The 26,350-nt window shown below is 44.5% G+C and overlaps 1 protein-coding gene across 2 annotated transcripts in view; it reads left to right on the forward strand.

The window, feature by feature from the left end:
• PLCD1 (phospholipase C delta 1) overlaps positions 1-26,350 on the forward strand; it is a 300,096-nt gene that overhangs the window by 213,898 nt on the left and 59,848 nt on the right. For both annotated transcript variants that reach the window (XM_086940887.1, XM_086940886.1), the window contains exons 5-6: positions 3,042-3,270; positions 22,782-22,983. In XM_086940887.1, the coding sequence (XP_086797013.1) occupies positions 3,042-3,270; positions 22,782-22,983 (431 nt within the window). The remainder of the gene's footprint in view (positions 1-3,041; positions 3,271-22,781; positions 22,984-26,350) is intronic.

A 26,350-nucleotide genomic window follows, 5' to 3' on the forward strand; every position in this document is an offset into this window, starting at 1 on the left:
GCAGGGACCACCACATGCGGCCAAAGGTCTAGCTATGCCGCTCTGGTGTAGAGTGCAGTGTCGTAGAGTTGAGTGGTGCAGAGTAGACTGCAGTGAAAGCACAAAAAAAACAGCAGACTCCAAGTGCCGCACAGGCCTCTGTATATTGACCCAAAATATAGTTTGAGACACTATTAAGTGTGTAATGTGCACAAGCTACTCCTGCATCTGCCGTTGAGGGATGCAATCCGCTACTTGGAAAACAAGGGAGGCCGAGGTACCGACGGACAGAGCGGGGCCTCATTTCCCGAGCTGTCTCCAGGTGACGTGAGGTCCATTCCTTGTTAGATATGGCCTTGACGAAGTTCATCTCCTGAACGAAACGCGTTGGCTGATGTTCTGTCTTTGTACATTTTGGATAAATTTAAATAAAGGATGATACCAACGAAGGAACTGATCTTGCTTCATCATTGAACGTTACCATACTCCGGTAGTGCACCACTCCATTTCTTTCCAAGTAGACTGCAATGACTTAGACAGCAGTGGTGTAGACTGTAGTGACATAGACTGCAGTGGTATAGAGTGCAGTAGCGCAGAGTAGATCTCTCAGAGTAGAGTAAAGTTGCATTGAGTGGAGTGGTGCAGGGTAGGGTAGTGGCATAGATTAATGGCACAAAGTGGTGTAGAGTGCAGTGGCATAGAGTGCAGTTGTACAGAGTAAATTAGAGTGGCGTACAGTATTGGCATAGAGTGCAGGGTCATAGAGTGGAGTGGTAAAGAGTAGAGTGCATTGGCCTAAAGTCTATTGACACAGCGTGCGTTGAAGTGTAGTAGTTTGTTGCAGAGTAGCGTAGAGTGGAATTGTGCAGAGTAGACTGGAATGGCCTAGACTGTTATGGTATAGAGTGCAGTGGTATAGAGTAGAGTGGCATGGAGTACTTTGACATAAAGTTGAGTAGTGCAGAGTAGAGAGCCGTAGAGTGAAGTGGTGTAGAGTGCAGTGACATAGAATGGTGTCGTGCAGTGGTGCGGAGTGCCGTGGTATGGTGTAAAGTGGAGTGGTGCAGAGTAGAGTAAAGTGGCGTAGAGTGGAATATGCATGGTGTGGTAGCATACTTCCTTTACAGACAACACATCTTCAATTGAAATCACTATTACATGTGCACAGACATACAGTTTCACGAATAAAAGTATACAGCACACAAAAGGTAATGTTGAATGTCATCATCTAGTGTATTGATTTGTTTTGATCATTTAAAATATTTGTTTCCACAACAATTCAGAATTACCAAAGATGTGCTTCATTTGGGCTTTTCTAATTCCGAATTATCTGCACAGTTCATTTAAAGACATTTAACTTTTGTTGTGTGCAAGAAAAAAAACATCGTTCAGCCTTCCTCAAGTACTCCCTGGAGCCAACATGATTGTCACATGAATCCTTTCACTTTGAAGTCAGAGAAAGAAAACTAAACACCAAGCTCCCTGGAAGAGAGATCTTGACATTTGACCTTTGTCTTTGAATGCACAGTAATTGAGCCAAGATAAGAACAAGATTTAAAGACCTGTTTGCAGAGATCGAAAACAAATAGAGCCAGTTAATAGAAAGCGAGCAAATAGGAGTTACAAACCACAAAGCCTTTGCTAAACAACAGGTGGAATGTATTCCCAGGAAAGCTTTCCCAATGTCTCCAAGGTGTCATTAGCAAACCAGACATCTGCGCTCTCTGGTAGGCTTCGACCTAAAAAGCAGTATAGAGAGTGAGGCTTTATTTCCGCCCATTTGTTTTTCTCCTTATTTACAACCGTTTGATAGTGCAGCATTATAGTTCGCCTACAAAGAGGTTCCTTTGCTCATAACTGATAGAGATATTGTTAAAGGAGCCCCCTTGTCAACCACAGCAAGACTGGTATTGCATTGTGTGGCCCAAGACAAACACAGTGGGTAGGTGTGTTACATTATAAACTCTGATGACAAACACAGTAGTTTTTAGTATTTAGCTATGTGTGAATTAAAAAAAAATGTTTATTGTGTGCTTTGCAGAGCTCTTAGTTGCTAAATTCCAACACCTCCCTGAGAAAGTCTTAGATTACTTCCTCACTTACCTGAGGTTCAAGTGTTAAGAGTGTTCTTGGTGTTCACTTTATGTCCAGTAGAGAGGTGTCCCCTGCCCTCCCTACCCTAACCAGGTCCCACAATCTGACATGAAGGGCATTGAGAATGCATTGCTCTTTTCCTCTCCCCCAGAAGAAACCAGCTCCATATGCCCAGCACCTCCTGCTGTGACACCACAAGGCCCAGCAGTTGTATAGCCAGTTCCAGCTTAAAGAGCACCAAAGTGTGTCATGCCGTACAGGATGTTAGAATGTACTGTAGAATCCCTACCTCAAAGATGGCTGCCGCATCGAAATGTAATCACACAGCGATGTATGATGTAGACCTGTGGATTGTGCAAGTGATCGTAAACCTGCAAAGGGTTGAGGCACTTGTGCGTGCTCCCCGACGGTCTCCCAGTGGTGACTGGATTGTGTATTGATTTTACAGTTGTGGGGCCTCCCTTATAGCCACTGCCACTCCATCCCAGTGGGCAACGTCAGTTGTGGGTGGTGGAGTCTTTGTTGGGGTGTGGTGGTGTCTATGTTGTGGTGTGGTGGTTCATCAAGTTGTGAGAATGGTGCTTTGCGCTGCTTGAGCGAGAACGTGCCCTTTTGCACATACACAATTCAGTGATCCTGGTTGGTGGCAAAGGTGCTGCACCAATCAAGCTCACTTCACAACACATGCACAGTGCGCATGAAAAGCTCTTTGATGCACATGCGCACTAAGTATGAATGCACTCAGGGAGTGGGAGTGGCTTCAGAGCTCTGGGACAGTCATCAGCCAGGGAAAGGATGAAATGTAGCCATGGTATTTGCCAGTGGTTTACGTGGATTCCAGCATCTTCGCCCATCATTTTTTGCTCTCTTATTTAAGTTTAATTCTGAGCAGCTGCATACTGATATTTTATTTGTATTCATTTTTAAAGTTTATTTTGTTATGGAAAATATTCTTTTGCAATTCTCAGAAATGTGATAAGTCAAACACGGATGCGCTAGAAGATGACGAAATTGAAGAATTCTACAAGCTGCTCACCGAGCGGGAAGAGATAGAAGTCATATTTTCCAAGTACCAGAGTAGCGATGGACTTATGTCTGCTGATAACTTTAAGAAGTTTCTAGAAGAAGAACAGCGCGAGACCGTCACTCTCGAATTTGTGCAGTCTCTTATCCAAGAATACGAGCCCAGTGAAGTAGGTGAGTTGTAGACCTGAGCTTGGAGCTCAATGTTAAGTTGTGTTGTGTCATGTAATACGTGTTTGACTTGAGTAGCGTAGCCCAGGGATGTGTATTGTATCCATTTTGTGCACACCATATGGGTTAACTGACATAATTGTGTGTTGCTCTGCTATTGTGTGATAATAATGTTGTCCACTTTAATCAAAAGTTTACCTCTCAGAAACACATCCTAAGTGGATCTCTTAATTTTATTAAAGCTGTTTCGCCACATGTTTTCAGTTGATTATCCTTAAACTTATTCTAGCAAACTGATAGGTTTGTTTGGAGGAGGTGGTTACTACTTTATAATGAAGGCTTCCGGTTTCCCGTTTTTACTGATTTTTACAGATAAGTACAGACCAAAAACAATGTGTTTCCTGACGGTATTTATTTTTATAAGTGGACAAATTCTGAAAATGGTGCTCCTTGTGAGAGACTCTCTATGCCGTCTTTCATGAATTCTAGGCAACAGCTGAGCAGATAGAGAGCATGGAGAGTTAAAAAACAGGATGCGATTTCCTTAAATAGGCATATGTTAACATAGATTTGTAGTATAACGCTAATATGTAGCTGTGAGTGTAGGTTTTTGTTATACGTGGCTGCTTAATTGCTAAAATGCGACAGGCATCCAGGTGTGAGTGCACGTCCAAGAGTTAAATAAACGTGGAAATATACCATTTTACGGCTCCATTTATTCTCAAATCACAAAATAAATATGGATAAATACCAATAAGGTGGCCTAAAAATAAATATGGATAAATACAGATGGAAATGTTAAAAAAACAAATACCATAAAACCAGGAGCCCTATTTATAATGCAGTGTTAACCTAAATATGTGCACTTTTCAAAATAGCAGTCCATCTTTCCTCATCAGCACTTGTTTACTTCTTGTGTGTGTTGAGACTTAATACTAGATCAGCTCACTCACTTGGAGACTGCCACTCTCTTTCAATCATAAACGCATTCCTGACTCACTAAACACTGGCATAATCTTCCATTGGGTTGCCCCGTCAGCCAGCCTAAAATTGTTTATTCTCCATTTACTTTAATGGCATTACCCTCTTAGATATCGTTGAAAATTCAATAGCTTGACAGGTGTGCAGAGAAGCATGTATGCAGGTAATACCACATAGAAATGTACGGAATAGGGTGACCGCACCCAGATATATTAACCCTGCAATGAAAGAGATTTACGTTACAAAAAGGGACCGTATGTAAGCTCCCACGGAAGTGTGTGGCCCTTTAAGCACTGCAAAATACATTTCATAAAAAAGTCCAATCCCAGAATACGACTTTCGTCCGTAAAGCACTACCAAAGTGGGGGTGATGCATATAATAGGAAACCAGTGTCACCTGGAGGAGTATTTACGTCTCACAGCAAGCTAGGTCTTTATGGTGTGTTAGTCGGCCCCTTCTGGAGTGCGTGCATGCAGTGCATGAGAAACTTTTACATCTCAAAGGTTCACTGTAAACTTATGCTTTAAATTCTTTATCCTTTAAATGTTTCGTACATAGACAGCACTCTTCTCTTTGTTTAGTCTTTCACTACAGCAGGCTTTTTAAAAATATTCAGAACCCAAAATGCAAGCCAGAGCAATTGCTTGTTTTATTTGCATTTTGGTACTTGCAGTCTGGGTGTTGTATTAGTATAAATAGGGTTACAAATCACAGGATGCATAGTTAACCAAGCATTACCACTCATTTTTTTTCTGCCTGTTGTCTAGGGTTGCAGCATAAGCATTGGCAAGGCTAATAGCAACTGGTTGCCAAAATGGAATTTTGTGCTCCCAAGATGGTCGTCATGATGCGTTGAGACTCTGTGACAATGAATTTTGAATGGTTTGCAACAAGCAGTCGAAATAGTATTTTATACTGTTCCAAAATGGCTGTTGTGTTGTGCCTAAAAACAACAGGACACCATCTTGCAGGTATACAAAATTGCATTTAAGATGGTCTCCCTATTGGTTTTGTCCACACTTGTGCATGCTGCCGTTCATCATGCATTGGCTAAGTCAATACCTGCAATAAGGGGTCAACGGAGTGTCAGCATGGCAGGTAGAGGGAGAGGTAGACATGGAGTGACACCTGTGCTTGCGTCCTCAGCATAGACCAGGAAGTGCAGGGCAGGGGTGAAGGGAGTTTGCAAGAGTGTGATACAGAGGCAGTGTGGGAGGACGATAGATCCAAGGATGACTCGAGAGGTTGGGTGGTGACAGGCAGGCTGGGAGAGACCAAGACAAACCAAGGTACGAGGAGAAGGAGGAAGGATATTACCTGCTTCTCCTTTCAAGTGTGAAAGTTCAAATCCCTCTGAGACATGCAAAGATAAACATCTTGACGTCAGCAGGGGAAGATGTAACGATCGGATTCTCGGACCAGATAGAATCAGCTCACCAGAGCACCACCAACCCAGCCGGAACGTAACCACCTCCCTCCTTAGGACCTATTTACAACAGGTATCTATGTCTCCTACCCAAGGATGGGGAATTAGCAATATACATGCCTAAGTCTTCTACAATATCACACTCATACCATATAGTCTCACGGCAACTCAGACCCAGACTATTCTACCCTAGGGCAGTTCTGATTATTTACCATTACACACTGATTACAACCAGTGCTCGCTTAGGCCACAATACTGTGGGTACAGGCATCAGTATCCCCCCTGATGCCCTCTCTTTTTCCTTACAAGCCACAATCTTGTGGGTATAGACACCAGTATCCCCCCTGGTGCTCGCTTACTTCTCTTACAAGCCACAATCTTGTGGGTATAGACACCAGTATCCCCCCTGGTGCTCTCATTAACGCCGCCTCATAACGACGATCACTTTCCTATGAATACCGTTAGCTCTTCATGTTGGGGAATCTCTCGCTATTTACTAGAGGTACAATACTACAATATTATAGATCACACAATGATAGCCAAATTATACGATGTACGACTTATTCTCCAGTTCAAGGACTCCTCTCTCCCTCATTATTCAGTTACCATTTACCTGATCGGGGGTAGCGTCCGTTCGTGAAACAGTACCTGACTAGAAGAACAGGTTACCTTTATTATACAAGAACAAGAGGCACATGCTGGTTCACTAAGAACTGGGGTACTTTATTTATCACAATAACAATAACAATATAACACTGTACTATAACATATAGCCTGCAAAGGAAAATGAAAGGTTAGAATGTGTGCACGCTAATAAGAAAGGGTCGACGTCACCTTATTAATATGAAGTCTGGACTCAGCAGTCATCTGGGTTCCCTTCTCGTCTGTGCCTTGGCTCGTCTTAGGGTCACACCTCTGCAGTCACGGATACACGTCTGCACCGCTATGCTCTGTCTCCTTTGCTTCCCTCCAAGTCACTGGGACCTTCCTCTTATTAGCTGCTTTCTCTCTGGCTGTTCTGCACTACTCCTCTCTCCTCTCAATCACGGACCATCCTCACTTCTCGGCTTCGATCTTATAACTCAGTTTCTGCCACTCTGGTATTCGTTCCCTCAACTAACTGCTTCACTCTGTATGCTCTGATCTTAATGTCAAAACTCGCCAGCTGCTCCAACTAAAATAACTTCATTCGTTCTAAGAGAGTATCAGCTTCTCGGTCTTTCTCGGACTTCAAAATGGCGACTGCCTGCCCTGGAATAATTAATGGCATTGATGCTAACGACTAGCTGCCGCCTACAGACTGACTGATTCACTACCTCATGCTTTCGCTAATATGGAAGCTTGTCCCTTCATAGAAAGTTACGGTCAGTAACCTGCCGCCCACCAAATTCTTGTACCTCCCCGTACCAAGGACACGTTCACAGCCGGCCGGCCTGATGTTATGTCTTCGGAATGGAGAAAAATACAGTCTTTCGATAAGGGCCAGCCTGAGCCGGTTCTCTTCAAGCGAACAACACCTCGTAACTAAAACATTACATTTGACCTAGAAGCATCTCAAGCTGCCGGGGCAGAAAGAAAGATGGAGTCTCTCCCGTTTGAGGCCTACAAGGCCGAAATAAGCATAACTCCATGGAAAGTATACTAACACTCTTACAAAAGGATGGATTATCACTAGTACTAATGAATCTATCCCCTAACATAAGTTTATAAGCCCTGATCTAAGGAAAAGGGTACGGAATTATATCAACACGCCTTGTGAATAGGCTCTATTTACGGTTCTAATCCCTCCATTAGAATGATAGTAGACTGAAGTCACCTCCAATCACCTTCCCTCAAGGAAGGGCCGAAAAAGTCGGTCAGAACACTTCACCCTTGACTTTAGGCTACTAATCATTCGCTAAATGGAACTAACCTCTGTAGAGGAATAATATGAAACAAAACTAACTGATCTATTTCTCGTACCAAACCTACAGTACTGGAGTAAGGAAGGAATGCACTGAATAAAGCAGCAAATAGCTACTAAAATGCTAATAGTAATCATAATACCCCCTAATATTTGTCGTAGAGAATGTAAGTCAGGTAACCAATTGAAGAGCCAGTCAAACCAGCCCTGGTCAATGTGTTTTCTAACCTCTTCAGTCAAGTCATGAAGTTTGTCTATATGAGCCTGAATGGATTTAGTATGATCCGATAAGTTGAAACAACAAAGGCCCTCAAAGTCAGAACAGTCATGTCCATGCTTGAGCAAAAGATAGTCAATGGCAGCCCGGTTCTGCAAGATAGCTCTGCGTTCACCCTGGGCGTCTATTAACATGTCAGATAGAATTGTAGAAGTATGATTGATGGATTTGACCATCCAGCAGGCCATTTTTCCAATAGATTTAGCATTGTAAACCGCTAAAGCTGGGACACCAATAATTGAAAAAGCTAAACCAAGGTATTCGGATTTGGAATATAAATGTAGTGAAGAATCACAATCTTCATGTAACATCACAGCATCACGAACAACACAGGAATATGTATTAGGATGTGAAGAAAACATCAATAGGCTTAGTCTAGTGATGGCACAAGGTCCTCCAGAAATGTTAGCGGGAATGTAGGGCCAGGAAGTATTACCACAAGAGAAAAGCCATCCAGAAGGTAACAGCATTGTTCGAAAATGACTAGGGGTAACTACTAAACTCTTACAGGTCATATTATTTCTAACAGAAGTGCATGATTTCGGGGGTCTTCGGGAACATAAAGTTTGTTCATGAGCTGAAAAGGAAATTGCTGCTTTCAATTTTAAACGCACACATTCAGTAATTGGATTGGGATCACAGGTAAGGAAAAAACACAAGTCCCCTTGGGTGATATTATATGTAGTGATTTGGGAATGAATCGGTGGTATTGGATCTAAAAGTACAGTACATAAAGGACAGTATTCGTGGGTAGCGAAATCTCCGAGGATAACATTGGGCCGGGCATTTGATATATTAAAGATATGGGCTAGAGTCTCCAACGAAGCAGGGACAGCAACCAAACAGGTCGCTAGAATGTCAGTCACCGAACGCATCGGTGTCAAACAGAAATGTGGAGAGTTGGTAACTCGTTTAGCTAAAGTAGTCCAAAAATTAGATGATGAATCCCACGCAGCAAAGGAACGTGGTACTCGGGTTATCGAATCAACCAAAGTCTGTGGGCTCCCTCCTTTCCCGACGTAGCAGACCAAAAGGAGTCCAACGCCGACACATCCTGCAGCAACAGTCCAGAGAATGATCTGAAAGAAAATCAAATATAGGCATTATTCATTCTCGTAAGTAACATTTGTCAGCCGGGACAGCTTCCCAGCTATCTTTCCCTGGTCTCATGACAAGAATCGTATTATCATGACCGGTTGCAGTAATTTCAGCTTGTTCAGGGGGATTTTTAGGCGATTGCACCCACACTCTCGCTCCGGGATTATCCGTGGAGCCAAAACCTTTTTGTCCTCGTACAGTTAGCAAAGTTGGGGCAGTGCCTTTTTAATTCTCACCACTAAAAACAGGCATTATTAGCAACTGAGCAATTCGGTCAGTTTTGTGAATTGGAAAATCAGCCTCACGGCTATTCAGCAGGAGCACCTTAATCTCTCCCTGATAATCGCTGTCAACGACTCCTCCGAGTACTTGAATGCCTTTTAAGGCCAGGCCCGATCTAGGGGCAATCAGTCCAAAATTTCCAGTTGGTATACAGACACCAACACCAGTCTCAATGATAACTCGATCTCTGCTTTTTATGGTGGTGTCATTCATGGCATGCAGGTCCAAGCCTGCGGAACCTGGGGTTGCTCTGCATGGAGCTAATGCTCCAGGGGAAATTTCCCAATACATTACAGTATTGCCAATGGTGTTTGGCTTTGCATCAATAGCTGGAGGAAATAAACGCATTAATGGAGATTCAGCATTCAAAAAGGGACGATTATTTAAAATTAACAGTGCTTGAAACAAATGATCTCTCCAATTTTTATATTTATTGTCAGTTAATTTTCGTAATTGATCTTTTAGCAAACCATTCATTCTCTCAATAAGACCCGCTGCCTGTGGATAATATGGTATATGAAACACCCATTCGATGTTATTTTCCACACAAAATTCCTGCACCAATCTTCCTTGAAAATGGGATGCATTGTCAGATTGAATTTGAAATGGAACACCATAATAGAGCATAATCAATTCCAATGTTTTAATGGTATTCATTTGGGTAGCTCGTTTACAGGGAAAGGCCACTAAAAGGCCACTGTATGTGCCAACAATGGTGCAAACATATTGGCAGTTTTTACTCCTAGGGAGTGGACCAATATAATCAATCTGCCAAATTTGAGCGGGCAATTTTCCTCGATGTAAATGACCTTTAACAATTTGGGGTACTTTTCGTTGTCTAGAATGTTGACAGATAGGCCAATGCAATATCGTGTCTTCAATCAAATTTAAAGGAATATAAATTCCTTGATCGGCGGCCCACCTGCTAGTGGCTCTCTCTCCAAAGTGTCCTGCTTTCTGGTGGGCCCATTTCGCCAATCCCGCCAAATCAGAATCTTGCATGTCCACCACTGTCTCAGCAATTTTAGATTTCTCATCTGCAATGTTATGAAAGAATTTGTCAAGGGAGTCTATCGGTGTATGAGCATCCACATGAAAGATTGTAACAGTACTTTGTGGGAGCATTTCCCAAATTTCTTGCCATAATTCTTTTCCCCACAGTTCTTTTGAATGCAATTCCCAATTATGAGAATGCCAAGTTGGTAACCAAACCGCCAGTCCATTAGCAGTGGACCAGGAATCAGTGAAAATGTGGCATGTACCAGGTAACTCTTGTTTCAAAACTTGATAAACAGCATATAATTCAGCAAATTGACTGCTCTTTCCTTCACCAGTTGTACTCAACAATTTTTGTGTGATGGGATTAAAGGACACTGCCTTCCAATGCCGTTTCTCTCCTATGTACCTCGCTGAACCATCCGTAAACCACACATGGTTTCTGTCCTCCGCAGACAGATTATCAAATGGCTTACCCCACTTAACAGGGGATTCCTGTACTATAGGTACGGAGCAATCACTCCCAGTCTCAATCGATGGCGCCTGCGCCACTTGCTCATGTAATGATGCCACACCTTTCGGTCCCACCCGTGCCCTGTCTTGTATGTACCATTTCCACTTAATCACACTCGCCTCTAGAGCATGTCCAATTCGATGAGTTTTCGGCGAACTCAAAACCCACTGCATAATAGGAATTTCAGGTCTCAAAATCACATCATGTCCCAAAGTTAATTGCTCGGTATCCACCAGAGCCCAATAACATGCAAGCAACTGTTTCTCAAAAGGTGTATAACGCTCACCAGCATCGGGTAACTTTTTAGTCCAGAAACCTAATGGTACTTTATTTCTGCCTTGTTTTTGCCACAAACTCCAATTTACATAAAGACCTTGCACGGACACATTCAAATCCACATTACCATCGCACACAGGCCACAAATCCAAAGCATACTGAATCGCTTCTTTTGCCAAATTAAACGCATCCTGCTGTAGTTTACTCCATTCAAACACATTCTTTTTACGAGTGACTCGGTATAAAGGGGCCAATATCTGACTCAAATGTAGAATATGCTGACGCCAAAAACCAAATAAGCCAATAAAGCTTTGGGCTTCTTTCCTATTTCTTGGGACTGCAAAATCAAGAATTTTCTGTTTCACTTGTGGAATCACCTCTCTATGACCTTCATGCCAATTGATGCCTAAAAATTTCACATTTTGGGATGGACCTTGCAATTTATCGGGATTGATTTCCCAACCTTTTTCGCGTAAGCAATCAATAATTTGATCTAACTGGGTCTGGACTTGGTCTTGTCAATCAATCAATCAATCAGTGACACTTGTAGAGCGCGCTACATACCCGTAGGGTCTCAAGGCGCTGGGGGGGGGGGTGCCGCTACTGCTCGAACAGCCAGGTCTTCAGCTTCTTCCTGAAGGAGAGGTGGTCTTGGGTCAGGCGCAGGTCGGTCGGGAGGGAGTTCCAGGTGTTGGCGGCCAGGTAGGAGAAGGACCTTCCTCCTGTAGTAGCTCTTCGGATGCGGGGGACGTCGGCGAGGGCGTGGTTGGCTGATCGGAGGTGGCGTTTGGGTGCGTAGAAGTTGATCCGGCTGTTGAGGTAGCTCGGGCCTTGGTCGTGTAGGGCTTTGTGTGCGTGGGTGAGGAGGCGGAAGGTGATTCTTTTGTTGACGGGGAGCCAGTGAAGGTCTCTCAGATGTCCGGTGATGTGGCTGGTTCGTGGGATGTCGAGGATGAGTCTGGCTGAGGCGTTCTGGATCCGCTGGAGTCTCTTCTGGAGCTTGGCGGTGGTACCGGCGTAGAGGGCGTTGCCGTAGTCCAGTCGGCTGGTGACGAGGGCCTGGGTGACGGTCTTCCTGGTCTCGGTGGGGATCCACCGGAAAATCTTCCGTAGCATGCGTAGGATGTTGAAGCACGCCGAGGAGACGTTGTTGACTTGTCTGGTCATGGAGAGGGAGGAGTCCAGGATGAAGCCCAGGTTGCGTGCATGGTCTGTCGGTTTGGGTGCGGTGCCCAGGGCGGGGGGCCACCAGGAGTCGTCCCAGGTGGAGGGGGAAGAGCCCAGGATGAGGACCTCCGTCTTGTCCGAGTTCAGTTTTAGGCGGCTGGTCGTCATCCACTCGGCTACCTCTCTCATTCCTTCGTGCAGGTTGGCTCTGGCAGAGGCGGGGTCGTTGGTCAGGGAGAGGATCAGCTGGGTGTCGTCGGCGTAGGAGATTATGCTGAGGTTGTGTTTGCGTACGATGGTCGCGAGGGGGCTCATGTAGACGTTGAAGAGAGTGGGGCTCAGAGATGATCCTTGAGGGACGCCGCAGATGACTTCGGAGGCCTCTGACTTGTACGGTGGTAGGCGGACTCTCTGTGTTCTTCCGTCGAGGAAGGAGATGATCCATTCCAGCGCCTTGTCCTGGATTCCGATGTTGCTGAGGCGCTGTACTAGGGTGCGGTGGCAGACCGTGTCGAAGGCCGCGGAGAGGTCTAGGAGGATGAGGGCTGCTGTTTCTCCATTGTCCATCAGGGCTCGGATGTCATCAGTGGCGGCGATGAGGGCGGTCTCGGTGCTGTGATTGGCTCGGAAGCCGGACTGTGAGGGGTCGAGGGATCCGTTCGTCTCGAGGAAGGCGGCCATCTGCTTGTTGACGGTCTTCTCGATGACTTTGGCTGGAAACGGGAGGAGCGAGATGGGGCGGTAGTTCTTGAGTTCGGTGGGGTCCGCTGTTGGTTTCTTGAGTAGAGCGCTGAGTTCGGCGTGTTTCCAGCTCTCAGGGAAGGTGGCGGTGTCGAAGGATGTGTTGATGATGTCTCGCAGGTGGGGTGCGATGACAGCGTCGGCCTTGTTGAAGACGTGGTGAGGGCAGGGGTCGGTCGGTGATCCGGAGTGGATGGAGTTCATCGTGCGGATGGTGTCTTCAGTGCTGATCGGGGTACAGGCGTGGAGGGTGGTGGTGGGGGGTGGTTGTTCGGTCATGGTGTGCGTTGGATGGTTGTTGAAGCTGTTGTGTATGTCCGCGATCTTGTTGTGGAAGTATGAAGCGAGGGAGTTGCAGAGGTCTTGCGATGGGGTGATGTCGTTGTTTCCTGCGCTGGGGTTGGAGAGCTCTTTCACGATGTTGAAGAGTTCCTTGCAGTTGTGTGCGTTGTTGTCCAGCCGTTCCTTGAATGCTGTTTTCTTGGCGGCGCGGATCAGCTGGTGGTGCTTCCGGGTGGCAAGCTTGAAGGAGGTCCTGTTGTCCGGTGTAGGTTCCCTTCTCCAGACTTTCTCGAGGGCTCGGCAGTTCTTCTTGGAGCTCTTGAGTTCGTCGGTGAACCAAGGGGCTTTCTTGCTGCCGGGTCTGCTGGGCGGGGTCCTCAGCGGGGCGAGCTCGTCCGCGCAGATGGTGATCCACTTCGTGAGGTTGTCGGCGGCCTGGCTGGGGTCCGCTGAGCTGGCAGGAGGGTGCTGGCTCAGGGAGGTGGCGAGCTGGTCTGCTGTGATCTTGTTCCAGCTTCTGCGGGCGGCCTGTTGCTGGTGGTGGTGGGTCGTCGTTCTCTTGAAGGTGAAGTGGACGCAGCTGTGGTCCGTCCATTGAAGCTCTGTGGCGTGGCTGAAGTCGATGTCTGTGCTGGATGAGAAGACTGCGTCGAGTGTGTGTCCGGCGAGGTGGGTGGGGGTGGACACCAGTTGCTTGAGTCCCAGGTTGGCGAGGTTGTCCAGTAGGGTGGTGGTGTTGCAGTCGTTGTTGTTCTCCAGGTGGAAGTTGAGGTCCCCCAGGAGGATGTAGTCAGAGGAGGGGAGGGCAAGCGGGCTGACAAAGTCGGCGATGTCCTCGCTGAATTGTGTGCGTGGTCCAGGGGGTCGGTAGATCAGGGTGCCTCTGAGGGTGGTGTTCGGGTTGGTGTGGATCTGGAAGTGCAGGTGTTCGGCGGTGGTCAGGGTGTTGTCGGTGCTGGTCGTGAGACGGATGGTGTTCTTGTGGATGATGGCGATGCCTCCTCCCATCTGGTTGGCGTTGCGGTCCCTCCGGACGATCTTGTAGCCCTCTGGGATAGCGATGGCGATGTCGGGCGCTGAGGAGGCGTTCATCCAGGTCTCCGTGAGGAAGGCGACGTCAGGGGCTGTGGCGTCTAGGAGGTTCCAGAGTTCGATGGCGTGTCTGTGGACGGAGCGGGTGTTGAGCAGGATGCACTTGAGGTGGGTGCTGCTGGTGTTCGACTTGGCGGGTGCTGGTGCGGGGCAGGTCCGGATGCAGGTGAACTTGCAGGCGTGGCAGCTGAAAGGTCCGTGGGTGCGTCGTGGGGTTGCTTGAAGGCATTCTGGGAGTCGGCCGGAGTTGAGAGCGATGAGGGTGGCGGCGGAAGCAAGGAGACAAATTAGCAAGCACAAATGACGGGCAAAAACAAAACAAAACAAACGACAACGGAGTCGGCCGGCAGCGAGGCAGGCAGCGAGGCAGGGACAAGGGGCACGCGCAGCAGCTGGTGGCCGTGCGGCGCAGGGGTGTCCCACATCTTGTGTCTCACCTTGAATCAAAATGTCATCAATATAGTGACATATCTGAATTTGCGGGTGTACAGGTACTTCGAACAAATGTTCCGCCACCAGCCGGTGACAGATCGTAGGACTATGTACATAGCCTTGGGGAAGACTTCTAAACGTCATTTGACGTCCATTCCATGTAAAACTGAATTGTTCCTGACACTCGGGGGCAATCGGAATTGAAAAGAAAGCATTGGCAATATCAGTGGACGCATACCACGTACCTGGATGTTTTTGAATTCTCTCAATTAAAGTAATGATGTCTGGTACTGCAACAGTCAAAGGGGGTGTATGTTTATTCAATTCGCAGTAATCAACAGTCCTGCGCCAAGAATTATCACTCTTACGCACGGGCCAAACGGGATTATTCCAAGCAGAAGTAACCGGAGTTATAACTCCTGCATCCACCAAATCCTGAATCATAGCACTAATTTCTTCATGGCCACCTGGGATACGATACTGCTAGACGAAATATAATTTTTACTTCCAAATTGATAACAGCCGTCATCTGAATGTAATGTCATTCCTTTCAAAACGTCAATTCCAATTATGTATTCCAGAAGTGGTACAACCAATACAGAATATTCTTTCCGGGGAATTCTACCTATTCTCATTTCAAGTGTAGTTTGCACTGCAGGGGTTTCCTTTCCACCTAAACCAGTAATTGTGAAAAATTGACCTTTAAATTTCTTTGATTTTCCATGAATAAGAGTGGCCTCCGCTCCTGTATCTACCAATGCTCGGGCCCTTTGGATATTACGATGTTTCCAAAAAATTTCAATATCTACATAGGGTCTATTATCTTTGTGAGCCCACCTGCGTACTGGAGCTTGACCTATTTCGTAGTCATTTTTACTGCGTTCTGTTAACCAGGACAAATCAGGGTAAATGCTCTCATATTTCTTAGGTGTTAGAACATCATGTTCATATCCATCTTCATTACGAAATGGATTCCTGTCATCTGCATGGTACTGTGAATTTCGATCGGAAAGTCTGTGTCGATCCTCCCTTCTCCTCAACTCGGGGGACTGATCCCTTTCATCCCTATATCTGCTGTTAACACGGTCATCTCTCCCCCTTTCTCTTTCCCCCTCTCGCCCTCTCTCTATTTCACGGTGAGGGGACACATCACGCACATGTCGTCGTTCATCACGACGATTAGAATCATCACGACGTTTATCGTCTCCACTATCATCAGAATATTCACGATCACAATCATTCTTTCGCACACGTCGGGCACCCGCCTTCCGATCCAAACCACGCTTGCGAAACATGACCCACAAGCGATTATTAGGTTCACCATCAATGTCTTCCTGTTTCACACCATCAGCCAACAGTGCGAGAAACATATCACGTCTAGAGAACTTATAATCTCCAGCAGTACGACCCTCAGGTCTGGACTGTCTCTCAGGTTTAAACCAATCACCCAACTCACCAAGCTGACGGACAGATTCAAGCACCATAGACAAAGGATTGCCAGTTTGATTGATTAACAAAGTCATCATAACCTGCTTATAAGCAACAGGGGAAGAACGAATAATGCGATTGCGCACAGAAGATGTCAACAAACCATCCAACAACCTGTCAGCTGTACTCAGAAAAATTGCAGTTTTCAACACCTCCTCTTTCAGCCGTTGCGCCGCATGGCGCAAGGTGTACCACGGCTTGTCATTCACAGGCCAATCAGATTCAGTGGGATATTTGTGCTTACTGCCGTCAGTCGCTAACTGGAGTAGACTAGTCTGACCGGCACCATTAACATTTTGAAAATGATCTTGTACATTAGAATCGGAACTTAAAGAACAAAATTTCAAGGCATCTCCTGCATCTAACATGATACCTGCAGCGCCTAACTCATAAAGGCGCACCATCCACGTAAGCAAGGCCTCACCAGGCCGTTGTCGAAATCGTTGCAAAATGTCACTAACTTCCTGTTGTGTAAAATCTTCCAAACTATCCAAAGGAATACCATTTGGATTACCAGGAGCTTGTTGTAACTTTCGTCAAAAAACCGGATGCGCAGAAACCTCAGGACGAGCATCAGAAGAAGCCCGATCCATAGATTTAGAGGAACAATCAGAATGAGAGACGCCAGTACAATGAGAAGAGCGACCACAGTCGCCGGAATCATCATGTTTGTCACAAGAAGTAGATTTACAGTCACATCCGGAGCGAGAAGACTCGCGCCTGTCAGACTCCTCCACCGAGGAACCAGAATCATTCGAGTCCCAGATATTACCATCCCATTCATCAGGATTCCAGTCCAGTCCGGCTTTCGCCACGACTAGACGCACCTTCCGTTTACAAACACGACCACGACGATTCTTATATTTGTATTTCGCAATTCGAACAGCAGCCCTTTCGGCTATTGTCTGATAAGTCTCAAGTTTGTCGGCAAGCAATTTATTTTGACATCGCAAAAGAGTATGAGCATTCTGCACTTCAACAAACTTTTCTTCCATATCCACATATTGTTTCTGTAATTTCAAAAATTTCTCATGTACAATCCTGTACGCAGTCAAAACAATCCAACCTCTGCGTCCTAAAATAGGAAGTTCATCACCCTTCACTACCGGCGCTTTCTGCAAACAAGAAATCACATTAGCCGGCTCCGCCAGCTCCAAACAAGAACTCCAATATTCACTCAAACCAGTAGAATCGGCCCACTCACGGTCCAAGGCCTCGTAAGGCGTTGATTCCCAGCCGGGAATTTCAACAGGCAATTTGAAAGTAGATTTCGATCTCCGCAAAAACATTTTGAGAAACCAAAAAGATATATACAGCTATAAACAAATAATATACAAAATAAACTTCCTACGAGCCGAGCGCAAACAGCAAGATAAAAACAATACAGCGCACACAGGCTTCGTAAACAGTTCGTGACGCCAGATGTAACGACCGGATTCTCGGACCAGATAGAATCAGCTCACCAGAGCACAACCAACCCAGCCGGAACGTGACCACCTCCCTCCTTAGGACCTATTTACAACAGGTATCTATGTCTCCTACCCAAGGATGGGGAATTAGCAATATACATGCCTAAGTCTTCTACAATACCACACTCATACCATATAGTCTCACGGCAACTCAGACCCAGACTATTCTACCCTAGGGCAGTTCTGATTATTTACCATTACACACTGATTACAACCAGTGCTCGCTTAGGCCACAATACTGTGGGTACAGGCATCAGTATCTCCCCTGATGCCCTCTCTTTTTCCTTACAAGCCACAATCTTGTGGGTATAGACACCAGTATCCCCCCTGGTGCTCGCTTACTTCTCTTACAAGCCACAATCTTGTGGGTATAGACACCAGTATCCCCCCCTGGTGCTCTCATTAACGCCGCCTCATAACGACGATCACTTTCCTATGAATACCGTTAGCTCTTCATGTTGGGGAATCTCTCGCTATTTACTAGAGGTACAATACTACAATATTATAGATCACACAATGATAGCCAAATTATACGATGTACGACTTATTCTCCATTTCAAGGGCTCCTCTCTCCCTCATTATTCAGTTACCATTTACCTGATCGGGGGTAGCGTCCGTTCGTGAAACAGTACCCGACTAGAAGAACAGGTTACCTTTATTATACAAGAACAAGAGGCACATGCTGGTTCACTAAGAACTGGGGTACTTTATTTATCACAATAACAATAACAATATAACACTGTACTATAACATATAGCCTGCAAAGGAAAATGAAAGGTTAGAATGTGTGCACGCTAATAAGAAAGGGTCGACGTCACCTTATTAATATGAAGTCTGGACTCAGCAGTCATCTGGGTTCCCTTCTCGTCTGTGCCTTGGCTCGTCTTAGGGTCACACCTCTGCAGTCACGGATACACGTCTGCACCGCTATGCTCTGTCTCCTTTGCTTCCCTCCAAGTCACTGGGACCTTCCTCTTATTAGCTGCTTTCTCTCTGGCTGTTCTGCACTACTCCTCTCTCCTCTCAATCACGGACCATCCTCACTTCTCGGCTTCGATCTTATAACTCAGTTTCTGCCACTCTGGTATTCGTTCCCTCAACTAACTGCTTCACTCTGTATGCTCTGATCTTAATGTCAAAGCTCGCCAGCTGCTCCAACTAAAACAACTTCAATCTTTCTAAGAGAGTATCGGCTTCTCTGTCTTTCTCAGATTTCAAAATGGCGACTGCCTGCCCTGGAATAATTAATGACATTGATGCTAACGACTAGCTGCCGCCTACAGACTGACTGATTCACTACCTCATGCTTTCGCTAATATGGAAGCTTGTCCCTTCATGGAAAGTTACGGCCAGTAACCTGCCGCCCACCAAATTCTTGTACCTCCCCGTACCAAGGACACGTTCTCAGCCGGCCGGCCTGATGTTATGTCTTCGGAATGGAGAAAAATACAGTCTTTCGATAAGGGCCAGCCTCAGCCGGTTCTCTCCAAGCGAACAACACCTCGTAACTAAAACATTACATTTGACCTAGAAGCCTCTCAAGCTGCCGGGGCAGAAAGAAAGATGGAGTCTCTCCCGTTTGAGGCCTACAAGGCCCGAAATAAGCATAACTCCATGGAAAGTATACTAACACTCTTACAAAAGGATGGATTATCACTAGTACTAATGAATCTATCCCCTAACATAAGTTTATAAGCCCTGATCTAAGGAAAAGGGTACGGAATTATATCAACACGCCTTGTGAATAGGCTCTATTTACGGTTCTAATCCCTCCATTAGAATGATAGTAGACTGAAGTCACCTCCAATCACTTTCCCTCAAGGAAGGGCCGAAAAAGTCGGTCAGAACAGAAGGATACACTCGATCTGTCTAAACACTGTGAAATCAAAATTCCTCATGTGTGAGACAAACACTAAAAAAGGTATGAAAGCCTTTATATCATGAGCATGGATTTGTCACAATCAATAAATCCATCCAGTCATGAGCAAGAGGCAGACCCAAAGTGACCTACCAATAAGCTATTGCGAGATCACAATAATGGACTGGATTGATTGTGTGTCGCTTTTCTGGCCAGGCAAGCTTCTCTCAGGTACACAGCAAGAAGAAGTGCATTAGCATGTCCTCATTTGGTCGACAATTGATTAAGGAGTTGATTGAGAATGAAGTTCCCAGTCTATTGAAAAATGTAATCACCTCAGAAGCAGACTTAACAACGACGCAAGTGAAAATAATCTGGTCAAGGCAAAATACCCAAACCATTGTAGAACCAAAGGTTCTCCTTAAAAAATATGAAACCAATCAAAACATGCTATAAGAAACAAACATTAAACCCTGACTGGACTTCCATGGGAAAGACTCTTTCAAAGAGTTGACTGCCCTCAACCATATCAAGTAAACTACTAGAGGCACGAACAGAGAAGGTTATTTTGATGTCCAGAACCAGCATCATGGAAACAAAAGAAATAAACAAGTGTTGATTTATTACAAAAACTCCAGTGAATTCAGAATTGTGCCGCACGCATGCTGCTCCAGCTCTCACGTGGAGCATCAGTAGAACCCGGGTTGAGGACCTTACATTGGCTACCTGCCAGGGAACGAATCAAATTCAAAGCCATGTGCAGTTCCCACCAAGCCTTCTTGAAAACTGGACCAAAGATCAACCATTTCTGCTCTCCTCCTACCATCCCAACAAACAACTCCGTTCCACCAACGCATTTCTGGCCATAGCTCCTCGGATTAGGAGATCAAGGGCTGGAGGCAGGTCCTTTACCCACAATGCCGTCAAAATCTGGAACTCGCTCCCTTTATACCTGAGATCCAATCCTAACATGTTATCCTTCCGTAAGCAGCTCAAAACATTTTTCTTCACTAAAGAAAAATAAACTCCTAAGTAACTGCACCATGAGGCACTATCTTCTTCTTCCCCAGCGCTTGGACGCCCGAGGGCAGCAGTCGCGCTCTATAAAACCCCTTTTCATTTCATTTCATTTCATTTCATTGATTTCACATGGCTCCCTAGTTATGCTTGAGAAGAAACCCAGCAGTTAAGACACCATATCATTCTCTCATAACCATGTTAAGAAGAGATGAGAAATAAAATGCATAAGAAATGTCTCCAAAGTCTTGGGCCAATGGAAGAGAATCAGCTGGAGAGTTACTGACTGACTGATGAACAAGAGAGCTTAAGCATCAAAGAGTTATACGCTGCATAGAAAATAAGATCTAAGAAGCACAAACCCCTCGATCAGTAAAGAATCAGAACTTAAGATATGATTATAGAAGAAAAAGATGCGGAGAAAGAGTTATTACTTAATTTAACAGTCTACATAGCGAGCATAAAGATTTGCATTCGAAATCCTGGTCTGACGAGGGCAGTCATTTTGCATGCCCGATTCCATTTGACCCCTTTTGCATCTTTATATGGAGGAAAAGGACTTTACCAAATGTATCAGAAACCCATTATTGATCATTCAAGCACCCGTGAGGGTCGGTTGAGATTGTGAGCACAATATGGGGCACTCCGCAAATATATTTAGTAGCCTGAGCGGTATGTACTCTGAGCCCAGGGACTCCACAACCCTTCCTCCTGATCAATGTTTCCTCTTTTCACATTCTACTCCTACTAAAATCAGATGTGTTCCCTCGTGGTCTCACTAGAATTCTTCTGTTGCTGCATCAGTCGCAAAGCCCACAAACACATATTTTGTGACTTTGGGCATGTGAGTCTTGTGTTTTTCTGGGTAAGCGTTGTCATGTGATATGAATTGACTGGCAAAGTGTTTTTCTCAAAACAGCTACTGTGGAGCGGAACAGGCAGAGTCCTTTTCAGTCCGAGAAGTTTGGTAATGAATGCATTCCAGCATCAGTGTGCCAAGTGTGATGTCTTGTTTTTGATGTGGTAGTTCTGCATGTCCTTCAATCTCTTCTTCCATGATGCACTCTGAAAAGGCACTTCTATACTTAACGTTATATCATCATGCTGCCACGCAGTGGATCATTACTTGCATAAAATCATGCACATATAATAAGGCATCTTTTGTATAGTGCCAGTGAAAGCCCTTGTTAGTACAATTTCTCATTGCATGTGTACGGCACATACTTTTCTTTTAGGTGGCAGAACTTGGAGTAAGCAGTCTAGATCTGCGCATGTTCTATGTTGAAGTGCTCTTGTCTAGATATAACCAAAGGCCTTTTAACATAGGCCCTGATGCTTCCTGAAGTCTCACTGCAGTGAGGACAGATGTTACTAGTATCCCTCTTAAAGGGTCTCATTTGATCAAAGTCGGCAGTTCTAAAGGCTAAGGCAGACCTACCGGACCCAACCTCGCGAGCTGCTGGTGGCATGCACAGAATGCTCGGTGCAGTCATATTGCCTAGCTGGTCTGCTATAGTGGCTTAAATTAACAGAAATGATTAAGGAAAATAGAAGCCAATAGTAATTGAGTTGCTATTTGTTTAGGAATAAACCAGACAGACCCTTATTACAAGTTAGGTGATACTGGGGTAACAATTCATTTTCATGTACATTTAACGTTACTCTGTAGTAAATCCACCACAGCACTGTCAGATTCTGAGTTAATCACCCAAACAGGGGGAATTACAATGTAGGATCAACCTTTCTTGTCGTAAAGCAACACAGAATTCCCAGTTCCATTGGATTTAATTAATACTTTAAGCGCCTGGTCTGACCAGGTGGTAAATGTGTGCTTGGACCTCTGGGAAGGGGGGGAGGTGGTGGTCTGGATAGGGAAGAGCAAGGAAGGGTAATTTCAGGCATGCTTGTCCTGAAAAAAATGAGTCTTAGCTGCTCCTGCAGCCAAAGCCTAATGCAATATAAGTTGAAGTTACAGGCCGTAAAAAGTGTATAAAGTTTTCAACCCCCAGAAAAACCTAATTTGGAAAAACCTACTAACTAATAATCAAGCTGAGTGGAATTTCATTCATTAATTCTTCTCTGTTTGGTTTGTAATCCGGGCCATTGAGGTTTATCATACTTAGCTTAAAAATAAAAGCCACTTAGCATTTCGAAAAAGTCTTAGGTATGTTTGCAGAATGTTTTTGTGATTTCCATTTCCATTATGTTTTGCAGCCAAGAAACAAAATGCATTGACTAAAGATGGTTTATCGCTCTACCTGCTGTCTGATTATGGAAATATCTTTGACGTGGCACACAAAAAGGTTTACCAGGACATGACAAAGCCTCTCAGTCAATATTTCATTTCCTCTTCGCACAATACCTACCTGATGGAGGATCAGCTAAAAGGGCCTAGCAGTACAGAGGCCTACATACGGTAAACATGGCACACAAAACTGTTTTGGGCGGTCCTTGTGCATGAGCCTTTGAGTGATGGTTTGATTTTGTTGCATGCACAATTTTTGTTTTGTAAATTTGTGTGACAGTCTAATGCAGGGAACAATCCATTAGGTGTGAGACAACTCAGTTCAAGAAATTCCTAATTATATGACTGTTTACATTAATTTATTTAGGTGTGAATCTTTCACATGGAATTTTAACAAAATTCCTGAACTTCTAAATTTGCTGCAGACACGTTTCGACTGATTTCACATCAGTAATCATTGCCTTCATTATGGCACTAAACATATGTTATAGTAGGTTGTATATCTGTAACCCCATATTTATCAAGTCTAATTTCCCATAGGTTATGAGCATTGGTGAAACTACCCACTTAATTATCCATTGATGCAAACCTCCCATAAACCTTGAAATGAATTGAAAAGACCACATCATGCTAGTGGTAAAGTTCCTCAAGTTGTAACCAGTCAAACAGATGGTCTAAGTTGAACCCTCTTCTATGTTTACAAGTCACGCCTGGCCACACTTCTTATTTTAAAAAGCTGATGCTCATGCACCAACTGACTGTACACCTAATGTTGACCTTCTATTATCTGCTTTCAGTACAAATTATGTACCAAAGGGTAAAAGTTACAAAGAAAGGTTTGTGGCAGAACCTTCCTATAGGTTTTTCATGTAAATGGTTTTGTCACACTTTAATTTTTCATTTGATTCAAAATATTCCAGGCATTTCAACATATCAAGGCAAAATGATGGGTAAGAAGCTAATTTGCCTCTGTAGAATGCTCGACATTTTAGCAAGTACTGTGGCAATTGTTATTAAGGTAGAAAGTGGACCTTCTTTGTGGCAGATGAATCGTATAAACAGATTCATGGGAACTTCATACTTAACTATCACAAAAGCATGTACTTGATAGCGATATTCGGTCCTATGAGCAATTTATTAGGGACGCTATAATCCACAATCAAAGTGTCGTAAACATGTGAAAATTCAAAATGAACAGGTGTTCTGTGTTGAACAATCTGTGCTCTTCACTGCTAATTTTTAATTGCAAGCAACACCGCAGCGGGTTACCTGGTTTAAGTGGGGGTTGCAGCCCATGGCCTCCTGTTCCTAGAAAAAAACTATCTGAATTATGTGTAGATCTTCCATAATCGCCTCTCACTCCACCCAGTGAGATACACACATTTGGAGGAAGAGCCCTGCACTGCATGGCTTTAGGCTCTTGAATTCCTTTCTGTTGCCTCTCGACTTTGGAAAATACCAGACTATCCTCTTCTACAAATGCACCAATTAGACCATATATTTACTCCTCAGATTCAGCATTATTTTACCTACAGCACAGCACTTGACCCACAAAATAGTGAGAAGCTCCATTAGGATGGTATTATTACTTAATGAAAATAATAAATACAATTAAAACCAATCATTCAATCACTTAATTCTCTCATCTTGGACGTCAAACACATCATGTATCAATATCAAATCCAGCACAACAGTGTTCACCCTATTATCCATAAAGGCCAGTATTACACTTCAAAGGGACTTTCTGTCAAATGTATCGGATTATTAGGGTCAAAAGGTTCACTGGAGTTCATATTACCAATATGTTTAACTTGCTCCATTCATGTGAATGTTTAATTCTGTCATTTTAAGGGCCACTAGCTCATAAGGGGTAGAAAATATGTTAAAATAAGATCGTTTTGTGGTTTGTAATTTGAATGCTTTAAATAATTCTGAAACTTTAAATAGTGATGCATTTCTAGGGGTGTTCTGATCTCAGTCTGCGTGATAGTTGGTAGAAGATGTAGGCAGGTGACATACTTTTTTGATGTGAGGTCGGCTTGGAAAGAGGGTGTAAATGCTTCCATTGGTGTTTGTACAAGAGATGTGGAGAAGTGTGGCTCAGGGGTTAGAGGCGGCAGACCCGGAAGCTGAGATCGGCCCTGAACCAGGGTTCAATTCCCCGCCCCGGCGGGTCTTGGGCTCAAAAATTCCACGGACTCGATAATTCTCGCTCCGGTGCCTTCTCGACTCACGGGTTCAAACTCTGCGACTCTGGGCAATAGCTTGCTTAATCTCCACAACGGCCCCTCGCGGCGGGATGCCTGGCTTTCACCTTGTGGATACCCTGCCGGGGTTATCTCGCAGGGGAATACCAGGACGGGTTCCCTAAGCAAGCGCCGGGAAACCCTTTGTGGGTAGCTGTGCGCTATATAAGCTCAAATACATTTACATTTACACCCCGTTGTCTGGATAAATAAATGTAAGTATGAATGCTTTATCTAAGTTAAGAGTAACAATTTGGCCTCTTTCTTTTACTTTCTAAGATCTGCTCATACTTTTTCTATTTGTGCATTAGTTGGTTTACTGTTATTATTTTTTTTTAAGTGCCCAAGTATGATAGTGATGGCATAGTCATGTGGTTTATACAAATCACCAAAACATACAGCAAATCACTAATTAGAAATCAGTGACACAGTACAAGGGAAAAATGCATTGAAACAGGAGAGGGGTTGAACTGAAAAGTGTTAGCGAGATTTGCTATGGCGGTGAATGTTTTAGGAATTGCTGAACTTTTAACAGGTGTTAGAAGTGCTGAGTTTTCCCAGCAAGCAGTGGAGTTTCTGAGGCATGCTTATTAAAGGGCAAGCAGAAGCCAAACCTCGGTACATGATGGGCTCGAGGTTCCAACACGACCTCGAGCTGAAGAAGAACCAGGCTTCAAGCCCAAGCCTGGTGCAAGCTGTTAGTGACTTGCCCACCTCTACTCTGTATAGAGTGCTGTGTTTTAAAACTGGTACCAAGCAATGCTCTGTCTCAGTGCAATTGTTCATGATCCAGCCTTTATAATAGCTGCTATTTGTGTCTGAGGAGCAGTGGGGGTTTGCTTCCAAATGTTACTGTATTCAAATACATTTGAGATCTGATTTGTCTAGAATGAGGGAAGCCTTGGCTTTTTTTGTTGGGTTAACAGAGATTTTTATTTAGTAGCTATATGTGGTTTGCAAAGCTGTAGCAAAGCTAACAATGACTTAAGTTACACTGACGGCATCAGTTCAGTACTGATGTTGATGTGCTGATTAAAGCAATCCGAGTAGAGATTGAGAGTTTATACCTTTTAGTAGACTCTAGTGATACCCGGGTCAAAAAGATCCTTTATGGAGTTCACCTTGCAACCCTCCCTGACAAACATCTTGCTTACACCTACACAACTAGACCCTAATGCAATCAATCCATGCAAATTGTTTTTTAAAATATGTATGTATACATGAGGCCAGTTTTAGATTTTGCGAACTTGAATCCTGGTTGAAAACGATGATTACAGGTAATAGTTAGGGAT

This window comes from Lissotriton vulgaris, chromosome 10, assembly GCF_964263255.1.
Source record: "Lissotriton vulgaris chromosome 10, aLisVul1.2, whole genome shotgun sequence".
In the NCBI taxonomy this organism is placed as follows: domain Eukaryota; kingdom Metazoa; phylum Chordata; class Amphibia; order Caudata; family Salamandridae; genus Lissotriton; species Lissotriton vulgaris.